This window comes from Phalaenopsis equestris, unplaced genomic scaffold (genome assembly GCF_001263595.1).
Source record: "Phalaenopsis equestris unplaced genomic scaffold, ASM126359v1 Scaffold000511, whole genome shotgun sequence".
In the NCBI taxonomy this organism is placed as follows: Eukaryota; Viridiplantae; Streptophyta; class Magnoliopsida; order Asparagales; family Orchidaceae; genus Phalaenopsis; species Phalaenopsis equestris.
The window spans coordinates 909,421-925,728 of record NW_018164951.1 but is presented as its reverse complement, the minus strand read 5'-3'; the positions used below and the strand labels follow the sequence as shown (position 1 = coordinate 925,728).

At 35.2% G+C, this 16,308-nt stretch overlaps 1 protein-coding gene across 1 annotated transcript in view; it reads left to right on the top strand.

Moving 5' to 3' along the window:
• Positions 1-16,308, top strand: part of LOC110028341 (fumarate hydratase 1, mitochondrial) — a 55,260-nt gene that overhangs the window by 19,337 nt on the left and 19,615 nt on the right. The window contains exons 6-12 of the mRNA XM_020730157.1: positions 7,649-7,747; positions 7,864-7,914; positions 7,986-8,035; positions 8,527-8,608; positions 14,547-14,641; positions 14,755-14,821; positions 15,247-15,297. Coding sequence (XP_020585816.1) covers positions 7,649-7,747; positions 7,864-7,914; positions 7,986-8,035; positions 8,527-8,608; positions 14,547-14,641; positions 14,755-14,821; positions 15,247-15,297 — 495 coding nt within the window. The remainder of the gene's footprint in view (positions 1-7,648; positions 7,748-7,863; positions 7,915-7,985; positions 8,036-8,526; positions 8,609-14,546; positions 14,642-14,754; positions 14,822-15,246; positions 15,298-16,308) is intronic.

Below are 16,308 nucleotides of genomic sequence, written 5' to 3'. Positions count from 1 at the left end.
AATTACTATTGGCTATCACTTGCATCCTCATCTAAGGTCGAATATCGCTAAAGATCAGTCATCTACCATCCTTGCTGAGAAGGTGCAATCTGATCCTCTTTCCAACACCGTAGTTCCAGATGAAGAACACCATACTACAAGTACAGATCCAAATATGTTGATACCACTCACTGTTATTGAAGAAAATCATTTTACATGCCAAGACATACGAGAGTGCTCCTTCGATCCGATAAAAGATCAGCTGGTACAACAAGTAGCTGCTTCTAATGTTCAACAACCTAATGTTCAACAATAATGTTCAACAACCTACACATATACGACACACTTTAAACCTTTTCACTGATCAAGTGAGCCAATATTCAAATGGGGAATGACAGATCTATTCCAAGAGAAAGAAGAAGAATGGAGAACGACTCGAGCTCGGAAATTTATTGGATGATACATTGGTTACTACTGGAGATGACACTCATCTTACTAATTCATTAACTGACTCCTTCCCTAAAACTAGAGGCAGAGGCAAGGCAAAATTGAGTCGCTCTCCAGATACCTGATACTCTGTAATTTGACACCTTTTGGCTCTTTTTATAGATCTCTTATGTATTTTGTTGTATTTTCTCTTTTTGGAATCATTTGATATAGTGGTTATCGTGTGGGCATGGTGCCATGTTTGGGACCTCCCACACAATTTATCTGTACCCTACTTTTTATTTAGCCTTTGGACTTATATATAACATAAAAATGTGTATATATCATTTATATGCATATATTTCATTGACGGGGTTTGCTCTGCTTGATTTTTCTCTGGTCACGATTCCATGGCGATTAGGGTAGCCTTCATTTTCTATGCGCCGGAACGAGAACGAAGCAACTGTTCATCGCCTCGTGCTCGAAGAAGAAGGGTGACGCAGGTTCGTCGCCTTGTCGAGGCTCAGCCTCTCGCTTGCTATTTACGCGAAGACGTCCACATCACTGCCTTCGACTAGGTGAAAGCTCTGGCATTACCTGCCCCGGCCTTTGTGGTGTGGACTTTGATGGGACTTCCGACTTCGGCCTCGTCTGGATCACTCAATCTACGTTATTCATTCCCCTTAATTGCTCAATTGCTTTGACTGCGCGTCTGGTTAGCCCATCTGCTTCATCCAGGTGAAGTTTGGCTCTGCCTAAATCTTGCAGTAACCCGCAACTGCCGATCCTCCTACCCATCCTTCGTCGTCCTTCTCTTGTTGTTTTTACGACATTTGTTGTTTTTTTGGTTAGACTGTTTTCATGGCAACTCTCTCATCTTCGACTGAACCTGCTTTAAATGTGGGCCAACACTTCTATGCTGTAGTGGTTGACAAAGACAACGCTCCTTTCCACCTCGGGAATACTTTAGTTTTTTGCAGATGTATCACTATTCTTATGTTGGCCAGGGAAATTGTAAGTTCATTAAAAAAACAGGAAAAAAGGGGGGGGGGGGCAAACCAACATTAATTTTTTTTATACTGAAATTTCAACAATTGCTAAAAATCATAAATTTACACTGATTGGAAAGTTCCAATTGGGCCACCTTAAGATGGAAACTATCAGAAAAGTGTTTGAAGATTTCAAGTTAGTTAGGGACTGGAAGGTGGGTCTCTTTGATGGAAGACATGTTATGATACAGCTGAGTAACGAAGAAGAATATGCGAGGATATTCTTGATGAAATACATCTTAATTCAGGGCAAACATATAAAGGTACTTAAATGGTTCTCTGACTTTGATCCAAGTAATGAATCTATATGGTTTAAATTACCTGGATTCAAGCTTCACTTCTTCAACCATCAAGTACTATTTGCTATTGGGGCTATTCTTGGAAAACCAATGAAGTTAGACATTTCTACCATTAATCTACCAATGCCTTTTGTTTCAAGGATTTTAATAAAGAGGGATATTACACTTCCAGCATGACACTGTTCACAATGGTTACTGACAACAAATCATTATGGAACAAAGACCTTACTATTGCAATCATTGTAAGATGTTTGGCCACACACATGATAAATGTTTCAGATTATACCCAATGTTGAAACCTAATATTCCAATACAATTAGATATAAATGATTCTATGGATGAACAATATGCAAAGGAACCATCTATTCCTGAACATGGTATTTCCGACAGTGCAGTTTTAGAACAAAACACACCCTTAATTCCTCAACATGTGAATTCTGTCAGTAATACCAAAGAGGCAAATTTAGATCCTGCAATTTTAGTGGAATTTGTTGGTATAAATGTTAACCAGACATATGAGTTGTTTGTTGTCCCCGTTCCTCACAATGGAAGCATTCCTACACAACAACCTGTTACTGCTCCCAGTGAACCTGATGAGAACCCACCTTTATGCAAGTCTATTGAGACCCCTAATCCCTCTCATTTGATTGTATTGGAAGTTCACCATAATGAGTTGGCACCACTTGTTGTTGTTGGGGAAGGTACTCATGCATTTGAGGAATGCCAAGGTCAATGTGAGCTCTCCACTGTAATGGATCAGCTAGATCAACAAGTGGAGGATGAATGTAAGGTTTATAAATTCAAGAAGAAAAAAGGAATGCCTCACCTCCAGAATCTACAGGATGACTGTTTGATCGTCTCGGGCGAAATCCCCATTCATAGTTTGTTGTTTGACTCCATTCCTAGAACTAGGGGTAGGGAGAAGCAAATCCTCCTATCATGATTGATAGTTTTGCTTTGCTTTTGGGAAATTTGTCTAGGTTACTTTTTTTGGGTATACTTGTTCATTTGCCTTGTTTGAGTCATGTATGCCTTGTGAGTGGGCTCCCAGCGCCCACTCACTAAAACATTTGTATCATCTTTTTCTTTAATGAGATTTCTATTTTGGTGGAAACTATATATATATATATATATATTATGTATTTATTTATAATTACATTACACAAAATGGTATGTGTATATATTTATGCATTTATATTTAGATCTATTTATAAATCTTAGATGGTGTATAAGGATTAAAGGAAGTGATAAGGGGGTTATAAAGTGCAAGATAATGAAGAATCAATGATTGAAAATCCTCCGTTATTGGCAGTTGCAAAATGACTATTTAGGGCGATATAATAGGAAGAAAGAGGGGCGTAGAGGGCATAGGAGCTCTTTTGGAACCTTAAAAAAATCCATCGCCTATTCTCAATTAGATTATATACTCACCACCTGAAAGGGAAAGTGGATACAACACTTAGGGTTTATTTGGAGTGTCAACGAGAGTGCGACGCGGCGCCGCGCCGGGCCGCGATTTATGGTTGTTTGGGGCAGCGACAAGGTTGCGGCCTGCCGGGATATTAGTCGAACGCGGAAATCCAGAACCGACCCACGTCCCAGCTTCGTGTTTCGCCTTTTTACCCCAAAGCCCCGTTCTGCCTTTCTACCCCGTCCGAAACAAATCAAACCACAGGCAAAAAAAATTGCATGCGATGAGCTTCTCCCCTCTCCTCTTCTCCGAAGGTCCTCCTCTCACGCAGTCGCTTGAGGCGTTGTTGCTTAAGGGATCTTATTTCTGTGCAAGGTGCTTAAGGGATTCTACTTTTCGGATACGATGGTGGAGCAACTTGGACTTAAGCTTCTGCAAGTAACCGTCACAGCTAGTTTCATTGGTTGAGGATATGTGGATGCTTTGTTTTTCTTTTTGCTTCTTTTTAATAGAACTAAGGAAATCTGAGCTAAAGATTCTCATTTCTTTCAGCTTTTCTACATCTCCAAGCAACACTTGGGGCGTTCCAGTGAGTTATTTGCAATTTAGCCAAAGTTATAATTTGTCTTTGTTTCTTTTCTTTTGTTTGACCTTGATTTGAATTATGTGTATATTATGATGTTATGTATAAATTTATCAGTGCTATTTATTTTTTTTCTTTTTTTTCCTTCACAAACTAATCAGAAGTTCTCTATGAATGAAAGGAAATAAGCCCAATTTATATTTTTTTGTCAGTATATGGTGACGATACCAAAAGCTAAATAACTTTCAGGTTAACTGAGAATAATTACTTGCTTGGGAATTGCAATCCTGTTTTCATGGTAATTTATTTGTTTAAGATGTTAGAATTGTAGAAGTCTATGATTGCAAGGGTGGGTGAGTTTTCTAAATTTTGCTCTACCTGGGTCTTGTGCGGCTATTTCCATTGGGGCTTACTTGGGTTGTAGGTGCTGTCCATATTTTGAGACAAGGGTGTAAGCTTTGCAAACTGAATCACAAGGTTTATGTGTAAATACATAAAAATTGTGTTGAATCTGCTCTTTTTTGTTTTATTTAATATAATCTTTACTTATATCTTATTTCCGGGACATCCCGACGCATTCTCTGCCACTGTGACCTCCAAACTTCTCTGCTGACGTCGCGTCGGCCACACAGCTATGACAGAAAGTTCTACAACTGCCCACGGAGCATAGCCAATTCTTTCGTAAGACTTCCAAAATATATCCAAATACTCGTAAAACTTCAAATTTTATGTGTTAGATATGTAAATACATAAGATTGTGTTGCATATGTGTTCTTAATTTTAAACAGAAGTTGTTTGCACTTTGGGGGCTTGCACTTTGGGGTGCACTTTGGGGGCTTAGTTAAGTTCCAAAAATATGATTGTTATACTCTTTTTTTAAATTGTTTTACTGAACATGGGCAGTATGGTCTTTTTTCCATAAATAACTGTCCGACAGTTGGTTTCACACAGCTGCACCAAACAGACAACCAACTTTCCCGGAGCTGCTTTCTCGCAGCAGCTTCCTGGGGCAGCGCAGCTGCAGCTGAAAAGCTGAGAAGCTGCAAGGCTTTGGCTCTGTTTGGGGCAGCTGCAGCTTCTCAGCTTTTCAGCTGCAGTCAGGCTGCTGTTTATGGAAAAAAGATCATACTGTCCTTGTTTGGTAAAACAGTTTAAAAAAAGAGTATAACAATCATAATTTTGGAATTTCAGTAAGCCCCAAAGCGCAAACAACTTCTGTTTAGGATTAAAAACACATAAAATAGAGAAGTCTAACATCTTAGACAAATAACTTACCATGAAAATAGGATAGCAATCCTTCAATGCATGATTTCACATCAAAGAAAATTATAGAAGCTAAACGAAACTAGAAAAGAAAGCATAAGTATGCAATTCTCCATAAGAAATATACACAGAGTTTGTTTCAAAGGACTACAACTGCCTGCCAATACTATGGTAAAATATTCATGAAATTTTCAAAAAATAGCTCAGATCTTTTTTTTCCTGAAAAATAAGCCAACGACCTTTTCAAGCTGGCAAGTTCTAGCATTTCATAAAAAACAGATAAAAATTACAATCAAATAGAATTATGGTTCTAATTTTTAATGAGTTTTCTTTCGAGAGCGAAGCAACACTAATAAATTTATACATAACATCATAGTTCTGATCTCCATAAGTATGCGAATATACAGATAATTCAAAGTCAGGTCAAACAAAAGAAAAGAAACAAAGACAAATTATAATTTTAGCTAAATTGCAAATAACTCACTGGAATGCCCCAAGTTTTGATTGGAGATGTAGAAAAGCTCAAAGAAATGGGGAATCTTTAGCTCAGATTTCCTTAGTTCTATTAAAAAGAAGCAAAAAGAAAAAAAAAGACATCCTTATGTTCTCAAGCAATGACACTAGCTGTGGCGGTTACCTGCAGAAGCTTAGGTACAAGTTGCTCCACCATCGCATCAGAAAAGCAGAATCCCTTAAACACCTTGCACATAAATAAGATCCCTTAAGCACCAACGCCTCAAGCGGCTGCGTGAGAGGACCTTCGGAGAAGAGGAGGAGAGGGGAGAAGCTCGTCGCATGCGATTCTTTTTTGCCTGTGGTTGGATTTGTTTCGGATGGGGTAAAAAGGCGGAACGGGGCTTTGGGGTAAAAAGGCGGAACACGAAGCTGGGAAGCGGGTCTGTTCTAGCTTTCCGCATTTGACGAATATTGCGGCAGGCCGCAGCCTTGCCGCTGCCCCAAACGACCGTAAATTGCCGCTAGACGCCGCGCTGCACTCTTGCCGCCGCTCCAAACAGACCCTTAGTCTCCACTATTTACTTCTTTCAATGCACCCTACTCTGTAAAATATATTACTCATGTTTGGGTAGTTGGATGCAATGTGTCCTGGACATTCATGACACTTGAAATACTTTATGACTTGGAATGTCTTGGGGGTGCTAGTCCGATCAGTTTTTTTTTTCCAGTGTTGGCTTTTCCTCATGAGTGGCAGTTCTTGATGCTTTGGTCGGTGTGCTCGTGGTGTCCGAACAGACCAAGCCTATGTCCATATCTTATTTGAAGGGTGAAATAAACATGATGTGCTATTGTGCCTTTTCGCCTTCAAGACTAAGGTCTATATACCTTACAATGCCTGATTGGGTTGTAAAAACATCACATTACTAATAGAATGTTACTGTCTTCGAATATACTGGCTATGGTGTTCTCTTATGGTTCTACTTATTCACACTTAAGCATGAGTTGTTTAAATTCAACTGTGTACGCTACTGATAGGTCCTTATGCTGTAAATAATGAATTCTCAGGAATATATTATTTTTGTAGTGTAATAGAAGATATTTGCGTTGCATTTCATTTTTCATCTTGGACTAGGCTGTGATCTCGCTTTTTCCATCACACTGGTGCATGCTATTTAAGTATTCTATTACAAGCAAGCACTCATCAACTTTACGGCAGTTAGTTTCATTTTTTTGTCAGGTGGAATATCATTGCACTGGAAGACTTGTTCTGCAGTCTGGAGCCATTCAACGAATTTTTCTGGAGCTATATGACCTTTAAAATTCAGCAAATTAACATTCTCGTTAAAGTCATATTTTCTCCTTTTATACTGAATGTTGAATTGACTTGACATCGATTCTTTGTCGTTTGATACCCTTGGTGAAAAAGGTTTTTCATCATCTTCTCCATCTGATGGTTTTTGTGACCGACTTTTTCTTGTTGTATTCTTTCAAAATCAACAAGCCTCTGTTGCAATTGAATGATATTTTGTTGCATGTTTCTAAACTTTTATGAGGGTTTCTCTTTAGCGACATGCCGACTTGTTGCTTCTTTGGGATTTCGTCTAGGGTAGAATTGTGGATCTAAGGTTGGCCGAAGGCTTAAGTTCAAGCGGAGGTTGTAGGGACGGTTTTTTTTGGTGGAGGTAATAAAGTTAGGTTTTGAAGTTTTAGGGTTAGTGTTAAAAATTTAGATTATGATTTGACTCTGATATCTCTTTAAAAGGTTTCTCCTCATATTGCTCATCTTTCCAAGGGTTTGTCCTCACATTTGAACAAAAGGTTTCTCCTCATATTTGATCTTTTTTTTGTGCTCATCTTTCCAAGGGTTTGTCCTCACATTTGAATTTATTTTTGTGCTTATACTGTATTCATCCATTTGTTTTTTGCATTTTCTCAGCACGATGATCATAAATTAATGCAGTTGTTAAAAAGTGTATTTTCTATTGTCTGGACTTCATTTTCTTCTTAACAGATTCCATTTTTCATTGTTTTTGGGACAAAGGCATAATTTAGTTTTTTAAATTACGGGCTTTCGCATATTATGAAAATTGAATTTGTTCGAATTGGCCACACAACAATTTGCATATTTTGAAAAAGACCATCTATCTTTATTCCATGCATTAAGTTTTCTGCATTTCTCCAGTCTGTGGAGTTTAGGGATATTGTGAAGATTGGGCGAACACATACCCAGGATGCAACTCCTTTAACTCTTGGACAAGAGTTCAGTGGATATACAACACAGGTATCGTATTGAACAGTACCATAGAATAATGCCTTTTATTGATATCTATATCTTTTTTATTGGGTAATGTGGCTTTCTTAAATAACTCCGTTTTGATTTAAACGCTCTTCTTGTAGGTCAAATATGGAATTGCTCGGATAAAGGACACTTTGCCACGCATGTATCAGGTAAACATTCCGAGCTAATGTGTTTTAGCAAACTATGGAACTAAGTTATTACTGATCTGCACCTTGAACAGCTTGCACAAGGTGGTACTGCAGTGGGAACAGGATTGAATACGAAAAAAGGGTAGGCTTCGATGAATTTGCGATTTCCACCCTCTTTTTCATACAAATCTTTAAAGTGCTTTATTTTGCTTCCATTTTGTTCATGAACTTTCCATGAGATTAGTTATGCTTTACACGATAGTTTGATGTGCATAACTAGGTTAATTTTTTGGGGCTTTTACATACATACCACACAATTTCTATGTATCTAAATATCCAACTCCTAAACATTGCTTTTTAACATTTATACCACCCAAATCGTTCGTATCACATAAAAAATACAACTATTTTAACTTTCTAAAAGTGAAATACACTTTTCATGCATAGATAAGGCAATATGCATGTAAAATTGAAGTTTAGGTGTTAGATATGTAAATACATTAGAATTGAGTGGTATGAATGTAAAACTTCCTTACTATTTTTGTTATTTGCGCTCGACGGGTCTTTTGCTTTTGTGTTTGTAGCTTCTTTTCGTCCAACCAGTTTTTATTTCATAGTTACATGCATTTTCAGGTTTGATGTAAAGATTGCAGCGGCAGTTGCGGAGGACACTAATTTACCTTTTATTACAGCAGAAAATAAATTTGAAGCATTGGTTAGCATCTTGCCTTTTCATTATCTTTTTTAAGAAATTGTGCAGAATATTGCTTTTCTGTAGGATAGTGATCCCTTTTTTGTGTTATTGGACTTAACAACAATCTAAGTGCACAATTGGGTATTAATGAATGCGGTTTTATACAAAAATTGCTTTTCATATTTATTGGGGTCATTAATCTTGGATCTTTGGCAGACTTTACCTCATAGCTATGTGATCATGTGCACAAGCTCCTGGAATTAACTGTACTTCCGTTAACTTTTTGCTTCATGCTTGGGTAATTGGAATAGGGCTGATAATAAACACTATTTAGTTTCTTATAATATATGGATTTAGTAGGAAGATCCGGTCCAAAGAGAGTTTTGGTTGTGACTGTATCATTAGGAGCTCTAGAAACATATTAAATAATTGCATTCAGTCTTTAGAGGTTCTTTCATTTTTAAAATTTTATCAACGGACCTATTTTTCCTTTTTTTTTTCTTTTGTAAGGGGAGCCTTGTAATTATGGTTTGCCTCAGTATTACTAAGGTAGGCTAATGTACTTATTACCCAATCCACTTGGAGAGAAGAAAATTTTTGAGTAGTTTTGTTTTAGATTTCTTTTGTTTTGGGGTGGATTCCCCTCTTTTGGGTGGAAGTTGGTGAGGGAATGTGTTTGTAGTGGAATCCATAACTCTTCCACCATAAATGGCTAGGCTCCCACATCTTCTTTTGGCAGCTATCAAGGGGGCCGTAGCAACGGCTCCTGCACCAAGAAGTCGTTTAGACAACTGTAATTAGGAGGAAGTATCCTTGTTCAATTGACGTGCGAGGGAATTCAGCAACTGTTGTTTAGTTCTTGGCTTCTTGTGTCCAGGAGTTAAAGGCAGTTGAGCGGACAGGGATCCTCTGGTTCAGTTCAGAGAGAAAATAGGGATAATTCTTGAAACAGTTTCTTCCTTTGGTTTTTCAGTTCACGGATGTGGTTTGCTGATGTTATCACTGCTCTTCTTTATGGGTTTTTAAATTAAAAACAGCCTCCACAACAACAACAACAAGCCTTATCCCACTAAATGGGGTTGGCTACATGAATCTTTTTTTCATTGTGTTCTATTGAGTGTCATATTTTCATTTACTTCTGTCTTTCTTAACACAAGTTGAATCTAAAACATCTACTCTCCTTATCATATCATTAGATGGTTGAAGATTAATCTAACCAAACCATCTAAGATGACTCTCTCTTATCTTATACGCCACTGGAGCTACTCCAATCCTGTCATGGATATATTCATTCACATTTTGTCTTTAAGTGTCAAGCCACTCATCCACCTAAGCATTCTCATCTCAGCAACACTTAACTTTACTTTATGCTTCTCTTTTAAAAGGCAACATTCTGCGCCATAGAGCATTGCAATCTCACCCCCATCTTATAAAATTTTCCGTTAAGTCTAAGTGGTATTTTTCTATCACACAATTGGCCAGATGTATTCCTTCACTTCAACCAACCAACTTGAATTCTACTAATTACATTCCCCATCTATATCACCATCACTTTGAACAATAGACCCGAGATATCTAAAACGTTCACACCTTTTAATGATTTGATTACCCATAGTTACAACTCTACCACTAGAATTACCACTACTAAAATTACACTCCATGCATTTAGTTTTAGGTCTACTCAAACGAAGACCTTTATACTCCAATGCAGACCTCAACAATTCAAGTTTTTTCTGAAATCTTTCTCTAGTCTTATTCACAAGAAGTATATCATCAACGAAAAGCATACACCAAGGTACATCGTTATGTAAATGTCCAATATGAGCATCCATAACTAAATTAAAAAGATATGGACTTAAAGCCTATCCCTGATGCAATCCAACTAAAATAGGAAAATACTTGGTCAATCCTCTTGTTCGACAATAATATAAATAGCTTGAATGACTTGAATATAATTCATATCAACACTTTTCTTCTTTAGCACTCTCCAAAGGACTTCTCTTGGAATTTTATCTTAGGTTTTTTCTAAAACCATAAAAAGCATATGTAGGTCCTCCTTACTCTCTCTATACTCCAACAAACTTCTCAATAAATGTATATCTTCCATAGTAGATCCTCCGGGCATAAATCCAAACTGATTATGAGAAATCTTTGTATCACGTCTTAACCTGTTCAATTAGACTCTCATAATTTTAATGTATGACACGTCAACTTAATTCATCTATAATTTGAACACTCGTGCATCCTCTTTTTTCTTAAAAATGTGGACCAAAATACTTTTCCTCCACTTCTCAAGCATTTTTTAGTTTTTAAAATAATATTAAAGAGTTTAGTAAGTCAAGAAACTCCTAATCTCTTAAATATTTTCACACTTAAATTTGAGATATCATCAGATCTTATTGTTTTTTCACTCTTGGTTTTTTTAAAGTTTCCTCAATTTCTTTTTTTAGTAATTCGATGATAAAAATAAAATATTTTATTATTATTAATGATATTAAGATCACTAAGATTGGTCATATTTTTAGAAATTTTATTAAAAAACTCAGCAAAATAGCCCATTCATCTATTTTGATTATCTTCGTCTAAGAAACAACACTTTTTGATTTTTATCTTTATTACGCTTGAATTAAATCTTTAATTTTCTTTTTTCTTTGTTTGACTAGTTTCTACATATATTTTCACCCTCTTTAGTATCTAATTTATTATAATGATCGCTAAAAACATATCTTTTTTAGTCATAAATTTTTCTTTTATTCCCTACGGGCCATCTTATATTTTTCCCATTTCTCTAAGTTTTTACATTTAAACCAATTTTAATAACATAATTTCTTATATTTTATTTTTTCTTGCACATTATTATTCCACATCTAACTATTTTTATTTATAAAAATTTTTTCTTTTGAATCTCCAAGTACATTTTTTTGTCACTTGTCTAATAGTGCATGTTGATTTATCCCATATACAATTCGCTTCTTCATGTACCATCCCAAATATTAAATCTTAAAGTTTACTCATAAAAGTATTTTATTCATCTTTTAGGTTTCCCCATCTAATTCTATAACAATATTTCTTTGTATTCTTTATCTGTCAACTTCTCATCTTAAAATTCAAAACTAATAATCGATGTTGAGTACTTAAATTTTCACTTGGAATGACCTTACCATATTTACATTTTCGATGATTTCTTTTTCTCATACGAAAATAATCAATATATTTTATTTGATTCATTCTTATAAGTAATAATATGCTCTTCTCTTTTGTTAAATAAAATATTAGAATAATAAAATCATATGCTAAAGCAAAATCAAATATGATTTTACCTTCATTTATCACTCCAAAACCATAGTCACCATGAATATTTCTAAAAACTTTCAATACTCTACCAACATGTGTATTTAAATTTTCTCCAATAAATTTTTTTTAAAGTTTTATTATTTGTATTAATTCTTCTAGGTCATTCCAAAAATTTTCTTTTGAACCTATATCTAAATCCACTTGAGGAGCATAAATACTTAGAACTTAAAAATTCTTAGTATCAACAACAATCTTTAGGGCTATAATTTTATCTCCGATTCTATTAATTTTTACAACATTATCTTTCAAACTCTTATCTATAATTCTACACCTATATCATTTCTAGTGCGACTCCTACCTGAATACCAAAGTTTAAATCTTAGAATTTTCACCAACCTATTTACTTTTTTGAATACATAAGATGTTTATTTTTCTATGAACTGTAATATATACTAATTTCATTAATTGACTTGTTAGAGTATCTATATTCCAAGTTTTATTCTAATATGAGTTTAATGGACTATACTTTTGCCTGCATCCGTCTGTAATGTGATAACCCTGACTTATTTGACACTACATCCAGATGTCGGTGTAGCGGTCCTTGCACATTATTCACTGTATTAAGACCATACAACGGATCACTTTCAATGGACGTCTTAGCATTTACACAAAAAGTGCTAAACATTCAATCCAAAGGTGTTAAAACAAAAGCTCACTGCATATTTAAATGTTCAAAGCAAAAATATAGAGATAAACAATAGAATAATAAATAAAAGAGCCTGAATAGGAAAATTGGACTCCAGCCAGCCAAAGAACAATGAACTGATCCATCTCTAGACCGGTCTTTGCCTCAGTTTCCCTGGGAGGTGGAACGTGTGATGTCCACATCATTATCTCATGGTTGTGGATGTAAAAAGGAAAAAATATATATATATATATATGCTTTAGCTTTGTGTCATTTTCTGCACATGGTCTTTTAATCAATGATTTAATGACTTTATTGCGAAAAATTGATGATAGATCCTAGTTATAAATTAGATCCTTCCTTCTATAAGCTTCCTTGACATTTGTTACACTAATTTGGTGAGTGCCACACTGTTGTCTTTTTAGGCTTGTTGATGAATTGAAAATTCAGACATACGTTTTGTGTAACCTGTAAAAGTTGTACCCTACATTCTTTACTTTACAATTCTTTCGGAGTCCCTACATCCACATTATCTTCTTTACAAGTTTTTCAATTTCCTAATGATTTTCATTATTTCTTTTGCACTTTCAAAATATATAGTGATATCTATGTCCTCGTGTTTCATAAGAATATGATATGCTAGCATGTGATGAACTTGCAATTCTTATAATTTCTTGCACCTTGCGTCTTGTTGCTTAAAAAAAACAATGATCTATAAGGCTGTACAATTTTTTATTCTGGAACTGCCTTTTTTTTTTAATCATGTTTGAGATTAGCTTTGTAAGGAAGATGGTAGAGAAGGGAAGGGGAAAGGGGAGATTTTAAAATAAAAGACCTAAAAACTTGTTCTGTAACCTGGACTCTAATTCACGTCAAGTTTCACTCAACCATGGGAGATATAAATGCAAAACGTTTTTATGAGATTTGGTATTAGGATTCTATGCCTATATTTTTTGAGATCTGGCATCTCAAGCACTAGTCCAATGCTTCTATCATAAAAGATTGTGATACAAATTATAATTGAGATAACTGCTAACAAGCTTTCTTATTATTATTTTTTTTTTTTGTTGTGATCTAGCTAAATTATGTATGAACTTTAAATGAAGGCATATTTTGAAGAAAAAAATTGATGAAAATAAAGCGGAGTGATACTTTATCTGGTTATGAATTTGCATCTACATGATTTTAGAAACGTGTAACTTTTTTTGAATCTTATTGTTTAGAACCGTGTTTATAAAAATCAATATTGTTTAGTTTTAGTTAATGATATTTCAATTTTTTGTTTTGTATTCTCTCATTAGTAGAATCATGCACTAGATAAGACGTTTATTCAACTTTATATTCTGATTAAAGGAATACAATACAATTATAGTCATTTATCTTGTTTTAAAAATAATAGATGTACTTTTATTCACATCTGATATTTTTTATATTGTTTGGCATCCAGAAGTTTACCTGACAGGGCTTTGTTGACCTAACAGTTTTATAATTAAAATGTGTAGGCCTTAGATATGCAAATTTTTTGAGGTTTGAGCTAAATTTATGATGTGTTATATTTTAAGAGTGCATCATTGTCTACTGTCTAACCCCTGCTTCGACTTCCATGACATCAAAACTAATCACCAGATTGATTTATTCAATTGGTCCTGTATGGACATATACTTGTTTATTAGAAAACTTCTTCTGATTCTGAAGTTTAGAAAACGACAATAATGTGTTTGATGGTGCATTTTATCTGAAGAAATGCAAGTCATTATTCATTTCATGTGATGAAGCCGGTTGTGCCCTTCTCATTGAAATGCTTTTGAGGATGAGAAACGTATTTGTGCAGTTACTAATTGGTAATTTCTTTTAAAATAATGTTTGTTTATGTTTGATAGTGTTATTTATGATGCACTTTCTTTGTTTGTATTCGAGGTCTTCTTTTTAAAGGTTTTTATTTTATTTTATTTATGACATGTCATTCACTAAGTCTGGCAGGCAGCACATGATGCCTTTGTAGAGAGTAGTGGAGCCTTAAATACAATTGCAACTTCTCTTATGAAGATTGCAAATGATATTCGGCTTCTTGGAAGGTAATTTTCTCTACAAATCGTAGGACTTTCTTTCGATAACTGAAATATCAATCATACATACATTTATTCCTATACTGCTTCTAAGTTTTTGTGCTTCTTGAAAACTTATTTAGTGGACCTCGGTGTGGACTTGGTGAGCTGATTCTGCCTGAAAATGAGCCCGGCAGCAGTATCATGCCTGTATATACCTTTTGCATGAACCCTATTAATTAAACTTTTGGGAAACTTGCATATGCAGCACAAAATTCTTTTTATTTTATTTTTTTTTTGCATTTCTCACACCTAAACTTTTTATATTTACATGCGTAGCAATTTGGTGCTTTAAACTTATGAACTAAAAGGTGTATTTCACTTTGATAAAGTGCCGATAGTGTTATTTTTTATGCGATATTAATTACTTGAGTGCTTTTGTGTGTACATATAAATATGAAATTTTAGGTGTGATATATTTAAATACATAAGAATTGTGTGCTATGTATGTAAACCCCCCTAAATTTTTTCCACTTTTTCTGCGCTTGCATTTGAAGTGTAACCCAGGCAAACTATTTTGGTTTGAAATTAATTGTTATTGCAGATATAATTGTGGCACTTATTTTTTATTGCAGGGAAAGGTTAATCCTACACAATGCGAAGCACTCACCATGGTTTGTGCTCAGGTAAGTTTCTCTTCTTTTCTAGTACCATATATAAGATGGATTCGCTATCTAGCCCTCTATTGTGGAAGGAGAATGCTAAATACCCTGTTGAGGCCAGTGAGTCAACATGGAGTCTATTTTCTTTGATATTGTTTGATTTTATTGTTGATGTTTGTGCTGATGCAGAAAATTCTCTTGTCAATTGATATTTTGGGTGTTCTTCAATTTGTTATCTTAGAATTCGCTAGAACACAGGGATGCTAAAGGTTGTTCTTTATGTTAGGAGTGCAGGATCGAACAAAGCTCAATAGATTAATATACCTGCTTTTTGCTGCTATTAAAAAAGATTAAGAGGTTGATTTCAGCTCTAGCTCTCTAGGGTGCAGTTGTTTTCTTTATTTAAAGTTTAAATCAATCATTCTTTCTTCCATCTTTTTATTTGAACTTCTTTCTATTATGAATATGGTTTTTCCTTGTGCAAGAGAGCCTGTGTGCTTTTCTCCTTTTTTCTGCTCCTTATTTCTTACTTAGAACTCCTTAGTTCTGTCAAGAGGTGTATCTGATACCCTCCCAACTATACAAATCCATAAATTTCCAGAGCTTTCATTTTGGCCATTCCTGTTATCCTCTTTGCGTCCATTGCAAGGAAGATTTTCTTATATTTCTATACTTCTGCGTCATTTTTGAATGGACAAGCAGTATCACAACTTTGAAAATTAATATTGACTTGTTCACAGCATTTCCTAAAAAGGTCAGTTGAAGTAGAACTTTTACTGTAGGATGCTGTCTCTCACGCTAACAAACATCCGAGTTGACATTCATTGCACGTTGACGGGTTCAGCATGTGCGCCATTGTGTTGAACACCTGCTAGGCCTTAATGTTGCTCCCTTGTGATCACTCATTGTCTCACTAGTTCATGCTCTCTCAACTCCTCAGTCGTATCCTTGCACGGCAGCGTTGTTTCCTGCTCTTGATGTTTCTTTGAACTGTGGGTTGCTCTCGCACAATATGGCCCCTAAATGCACCTTGTT